The 6,695-nt window shown below is 40.3% G+C and overlaps 1 protein-coding gene across 1 annotated transcript in view; it reads right to left on the bottom strand.

Moving 5' to 3' along the window:
* BAZ1A (bromodomain adjacent to zinc finger domain 1A) overlaps window positions 1-6,070 on the bottom strand; it is a 514,327-nt gene extending 508,257 nt beyond the window's left edge. The window contains exons 1-2 of the mRNA XM_029598945.1: window positions 5,928-6,070; window positions 5,427-5,564 (exon numbers count right to left, since the gene is read on the bottom strand). Of these exons, the coding sequence (XP_029454805.1) occupies window positions 5,427-5,564; window positions 5,928-6,016 (227 nt within the window). The 5' untranslated portion in view covers window positions 6,017-6,070. The remainder of the gene's footprint in view (window positions 1-5,426; window positions 5,565-5,927) is intronic.
* Between the last annotated feature and the right edge of the window lie 625 nt (window positions 6,071-6,695).

Raw genomic sequence — 6,695 nt, forward strand, 5'->3', positions numbered from 1 at the left:
GTCTCCAGTGTCATCCGAGCTTTCATGAAGGCTGGAATCATCACTGAAGAGCTAAGCAGCAGCAACGAGACCGACTCGGATAATGATGAGGGGGACCCGAGCATGCTTGATATAGAAATCGCCCAACTGTTTAACTCAGACACTGAAGATGAAGGATTTGATGGATTTGTGGTGGAGGAATGAACTGAAAATGTAGGTGTCCTTTTTTTGCTCTCACTAACAGTTGTGTTTTTTGTTTTGTTTTTTTTTAACTGAAAGAAACAGGTGCTAATTTTTAAGTGCCCCGGAATTTCCATCTCTTTATGCTAGTTTATGAAGCAAGATGTGGTGTAATGCCTGAGGGACACATCTATCTCTGGTACCCTCTGTGCTAAGGTGTATTGATTTGCAGTTACAACTGAACAAGTTGAGAGTTATTGTGAAAGGGAGGCAACGCCGGGCGAGTTATGCCACTATGTGCCAGTGGATCGTGGATGCCTGGAAGAAGGTATCAGTCTCCAGTGTCATCCGAGCTTTCATGAAGGCTGGAATCATCACTGAAGAGCTAAGACCGACTCGTTACAACTGAACAAGTTGAGAGTTATTGTGAAAGAGTTGAATAAAGTCTGCCCTATGGTCTGAGCTTTGTTTCATTTAATGCGTTGTGCCTTATAATCCGGTGCGCCTTATATATGAACCTGGACGCCTTAACAGGCGCTCATTGATAATGCGCCTTTTAATCCGGTGCACCTTATAGTCCGAAAAATACCTTCCTCTCTCTCTCTACAGTGCCAATTTAAGTGCTTGGTGTCAGCCATTAAATTTATGAAGGGCTAACATCCTCTGCATTTGAAAAGAAAACTTAGTTGCTACTATAGTGGGCAGGTTTCCAGGTCTTTCCAGAAATTTCTATTACAGCTTACATTAGTAAAGGCTTTTCGTCTTCTATATTTGCAGCAATGGGCTTTTGCTGCGGCTAATAAGAAACTAAGAACATAAGAAGTTGCCATACCGGGACAGACCGAGAGTCCATCCAACAGTGGCCCATCCAAGTTACAGAAGATAATAATTTGTTACGATTCTGGAAGGTTCCGAAAATGTGGATGATGTCAATGGTTCAAATTTTAAATTTTTGAGTGAGGCAAGGTTGATTTATTGTTTATTTTTGTTTGCCTTTATTTTATATAAATTAAATGTTTGTAATTTTCTGATTGCACATTGCTTTGAGAGATTTTTATTTGTAAAGCGATTGATAAATATCACTAAATGAAATGAAACAGTTCTATGCAGGGATCTGGGTTCAGTTCCCCATTCAGGTCTTCCACTCCTCAAGACAGTGTTCAAAGTAACTGAAAGAGAGTCAGTCATCACACAATGGCACCTAGTAGCTAGATTTAGGGCCCATACTTGCTGGGTTCCAAAAGGATTGTTGCTGCTATGACAATTAATTTGGGAAGGGATATTAAAATAGGGAAAAAATTCCAAGATCACTGCAAATGGAAGTTCATAGTGCCAGATTCCAGCCCTGGTTCTGCGCAAGCTAGAAGGCCAAAAATACCACAAGAAAGGGTCATAAAAAATGAATAGCAAAACTGTATAGTATCAACACTTCCCAAAATGGTTATGTATATAAATTTATGCCGAACACACAATTTTACACCTACTTGAAAATGGGTAAAACTCTGCTATGCAAGCACTCAACTTTACTGATTTGTTTTTGGTTCCAAAACATCCTGTGAGATCCTTTAAATTTGGAGGTCATTTTATCAAAACTCGCCAACACACATTAATTTAAATTATTAACATGTATTAGTTCATTTTGATAAAATGGCCCTTCACAACCAACTGATTTTTGTTTTTACAGTTGAAATTCATTATGAACTATGTATTTTCTCTCAAGTCATCATCCTCTCGGATTCAAAGTGTGCAACAGCAATACAGTTGAATAATATAACTAAATAAATATTATAGTTATCATATGAGTCCATAATCACATTGCAACATAATATATTGCAAATTAATCACATCCATTTAACCAGCTTATACAGCCGCATTAGGTTTTTACTGCTCAACTATAAAATTCTTGATATTATGTGAACAGGAAGCCAATCATAATTCAAATTATCTAGCAATAACCATGTCTATGCCTACTAGATTTAATTTCTGATAGTAACTAGTATGGGAAATATGAAAAGTGTCCATGCCATCAAGATATGTATGTGCATGGTCTGATCACATAATTCACACAGAAGATGACTCTTGGCTTTATTTTGCCTTAGTATTTTCATGTGTGGAACACAAATTTAATTTTAGCCAAACATTCAGATCACTATAACCACTATTAAGAATTTTCTGCCTATTTGTAATTGAAAAAAAAAATCTTCTTGCCATAAAAGAACAAGCCCTAAAAAATGTTTCCTGCAAAAAAAAAAAAAAGTGCATTCACAGCTGTTCAAGTTTCATCATTTTGGCTGTTTTTTAACTGTGATTGTGTGCATAAAGATGATAGTGGGGGGGAAAGGGTTAAGCCAAATCATGCCTTTTCAATACCTTGTCCCTTTATAAGTTGCACAATCTTTATTTATAAAATGGTTTAGAGTCCCCATAAGTGTTGGGTACAGGGTAATAACACATTCACTTCCACCCTCCCCCAAATATTGTATAGGGCTGTTTAGAAAGCAGATAATGATCACAATACATGAGTATTTCCTGCTATTGGTGTTAACCTGAAACTGTAAAGAAAAGTGTTGTGCTCTCCCCAACCTGTTTATAACTAGAGCACTCTCACTAGTACTATGTCTTGTGATATCAAATTCAAAAATAGGACCACAGATCAGCATACATGCAGTCAGATACTTTTTTTTCTACACTGTCTGAATCTTCTCACATCTCAAAAGCACCATCATCTATTTCAAGTTTTTCCATCTAGAAAGTTCAAAACATGTTATACCATGGTAAAGCTACATTCATAGTCTTACAAATAAAGGTAAGTATATCTTAGAATAAATGATTCAAAATAAGGCAAACAGTAGCAGTTCCAATAATTTAGATAAAAGGGAAAGCACATGGAGCATCATTACATATACAATCTCACAAACAAATGACAGGTACAGAGCAATAGTTCTCAAGACTAAGTTAAAGAGAAGACAGAGCCATCAATACATTTATACTCTCACAAGGAGACAGATGAAAGCAGTGTTACAGCAGGTCGGTGTCTGAAATTTTAACATTTACAACAAAAAAGGGGTAGGGGCAATCAATACATTAGGTTTCATTAGAAAGTGACTAAACCAAATTACAGTTCAGGAGCCAGGAAATATCAGATGGATAACTAATAAAATGCCATTTTACAATGGAGTCAAAATGGAGGAACATAAATCACTATTTTCAAGAATTTGCACTTTTTATCCCTTCCATAAATAAGCAGATTCTGAGGCTGCTCCTATATTAGAACTTGTTTGATTTTACAATTTCTTTGAACAAGATGAAGAGAGTGATTCTCATACTGCAATCTAAAACATTTAAAAATAAACACATGGAAATCAGTTAGAGAAGTATACAGCCCAATTGGGGCACTTTCTGCACTGATATTTTTTCTTCAAAACTTTTAATACTATGTTGATTAACAACAATTTATATTTGCAGGGTAGAATTGAATATCTAGAAAATAAAGCTCAATATAGGAATTTGGGAGGGTAATTTTGCTAGGGAGAAACAGATGTCACCACATGAAACAGTTAAAAGATATTTCATTGAAAATGTAAAGATCTTGACTCAAAATATGCCACCTTCATGTAAATTGCATTATGTTTCTCTTTGGAAGTGTTCATTGAATGTACAAGAAGGTAGTGTACAGCCATTAGTTTCGGCTGACAGTTTAGACTTATAACTTCATCAGAGTCATTGCAAGAGGTCAAGGTAACCAGGGGGACTTTGGTAATCTCCTTTGCTTTGGAATTAGATAGGTATTTGATAACAAAACTTTTTTTTAAGTATAGATCATCCTTGTTTATGAGGGAGGAAGGGAGGGAGGAGGATTAGTGTCTCTCCTGATTTTTGCAAGTCTGCTCAAATTGCAAGGAAGAACTATTTGGAGCTAAGAACAAAAGGGTAGGCACATCCCTTTTTACTTAAATTTCTTTGTTAAGTGCACAGTAGGGAAATACATTTGTTTTCTATGAGGCATCTTAGTCAACAAGGGTTTATTTTAGAAATAAAATAGCAATGTAGGATAGTCTGTGCTTATACTGTATGTGTATTTTGAATTCTATCTTTTTTTTCTACTCAATGTAGTTTTACATTGTATCCTCTCCATTGAGACTTAATGTAAATTAATTTCTGAATGTATTTCTTATGTTGTAATTGTACATGTTGCAATATTTCCTCTATTTCAATATACTTTTGCATGTTAAAAATTTCATTAGAGTTAAAATAATTTGGCCAATGGCAAACAAAAAACGAGCATATCACTGAAAAAACATGCTTTAGGATAAACATAGTGCGCTAAATTATTCCAATGTCATTTTACTGTCACTTTTTATTCAGTTTGCCATAGACCATAAAAGTGTTAATCTACAGAATGCCAAGGACATGGATTAACAACAATTAATGGAATTGTTAATGGATTGCCAGCCTACCTAAAGATAAGTGGATTTCTTTGATGGTGCTTCTAGTCACAGGCATCGTACTATGCCTACAGAATGACCGATTTCTCCCGTAAAGGGTATTTACGCCCACTCTACGATCAGCGTGGTGAAAGCAAACCTCTTCGTTTGAGAGGAATAATGAGCCGTGAGCCGGAGAGCATGCACAGACTCCCAGCCCCAGCGCTTATACAATCCACCGCTGAGGCGCCTTCACCCATCACTCCAACCAAAATCTTTCCACAATCCAGGGGGAAAAAAAACAAACCCTCAGCAACTCTGAAACCTCCACTGACAACAGAAAAGAACGAAAAAGAGAAAGAAAACAGCAGTAGTCTAGTCTCTTCACGGGCCGAGTTGTAACAAAACAATGAGTCGGGAGGCACATGTCACGGGCTCCATATGCCAGCGGCTGCTTCCTATCCCCCATCCCATCCCATTTCTTTCTTCACTTTAAATACAAAGGAGTGGCGGTATCCCAAGACTGCAAGGTGATCTCGCCATAAAACGAGCAGTTTTCCTTCCCCGACCCTTCCCGGGCGAAGTTTTTCTATTGGCGGTAGGAGTCAAGAGTTTCCCACGAGCCTAGGCCTGCAGCCGCTTGTGACAGAAAGCGTCCCAGCAGCGCAGCCCCCGGCGAGAGGGGGGGGGGGGAGAGGGCTAAAAACGCTATTACCATAGCCTCCCCCTCTTCTCCTTCAACAAATCCAGCTCTCTACCACCCCATAGCGCTGTAGACCCCCGTCCCCCAAACTTTTGCTCAATAAATTAAAAAGGAGAGGAGAGTCGCGCCCCCGGTCTTACTCGTAGTCCCTGAAGATCTCCTTGGTCACTCGGCAGTAGAAAAGTTGCTCGTCCGGCCGCAAGTCTGCGGGGGGTTCCCGCCTGGTGAACGGCTTCCTGTGCAGCAACGGCATCTTCGCTCCGAACTCCGGCGCTGCCCTGCGCGACAAGGGAGAGAGAAATGAGCAGGAGCGAGCGATGACGGGCTGGTAGGGGCGGGGGGGGGGAGGAGAAGGGAAGCGGTCCCCCTTCCGCGCCCGGTTTCCCGTCGCGCGCGCTAGTGACAGCACAGTCCTCCCACCCGCCACGAGCCTGTACTTGTCAGCGAGCGGCAGAAACACAGGCCCAGCGACCGGCGGAGAAGGCGCGAGCGCTTTTTTTTTTTTTTTGGCGGGGCTTTATAATATCTGTTTGACAATAGGCGGAAAGAAAGAAAGGCACCACCCCTGGCCCCTCTCTGTTCCCTATGCGAACTGAATTACTGTTGTTGTTATTATAAAATATTTAGCGCGCAGACCCTACCTTCTTTTCTTCTGCTTCTCGGATATATCAGCGAGTTTTCGCAGCCTCCGAAAGGAGGAAGGGCTGTGCCCCTCCCCCGCCGCGCGCATCTATTGGCCGCGGAGCCGGGAAGAGCCGCTGGAGCCGGCCTGCACCAGTCAGCACAAAGCAGGAAGCTCGGGAGCCGTGCTACAGGCGCAAACACGCGCACGCGCTCCATTTTTTTTTTTGTTTCATATTTGAATAGTACTCGGATCTGAAAGAGAATGAACGTGCACGCTCGTCCCTTCTGGAGTAGCTCCTGCTCAGGTCGGGAAGCATGGTTGTACGAGGTTTTCTTTACAACTTGGCACTAAGGCAGGTTTGATTGGTTGTAAGGAAAGGAAAATTTCCTCACGTATTAACCGGGCTCCCCGAAAATAAAAGAATGTGAACAGAATCTAAAGAAAAGTGTATTCTGCCCACTGTGCGGCATTTCAGAAGTGCAAATGGCCAGTAGTAATATTCACCCTGTGTAAATCTATATCATGTTACCTAATTATTGTTTGTTTTATGGAGGAAGGAATCTCTGGGAGCAGTCATGTCATGTTACCTAATATGAAACTAGGAAGTTAATTGCTATCATCCATTGTGTAGCATTGTACTATTAGTCAATAGAGACCAAGCAGATCCAGAGTGTCCGAGATCATTTGCAATTTTTGCTAACATCGTAAATGATAGCAAATGACTAATTGACCCATCCAGTTTCCCCAGTTAAGATTCTTTTGCTGGTTTTCTAGTACCTTGGGT

The sequence above is a fragment of the Rhinatrema bivittatum genome, chromosome 4 (genome assembly GCF_901001135.1).
Source record: "Rhinatrema bivittatum chromosome 4, aRhiBiv1.1, whole genome shotgun sequence".
Lineage (NCBI taxonomy): Eukaryota > Metazoa > Chordata > Amphibia > Gymnophiona > Rhinatrematidae > Rhinatrema > Rhinatrema bivittatum.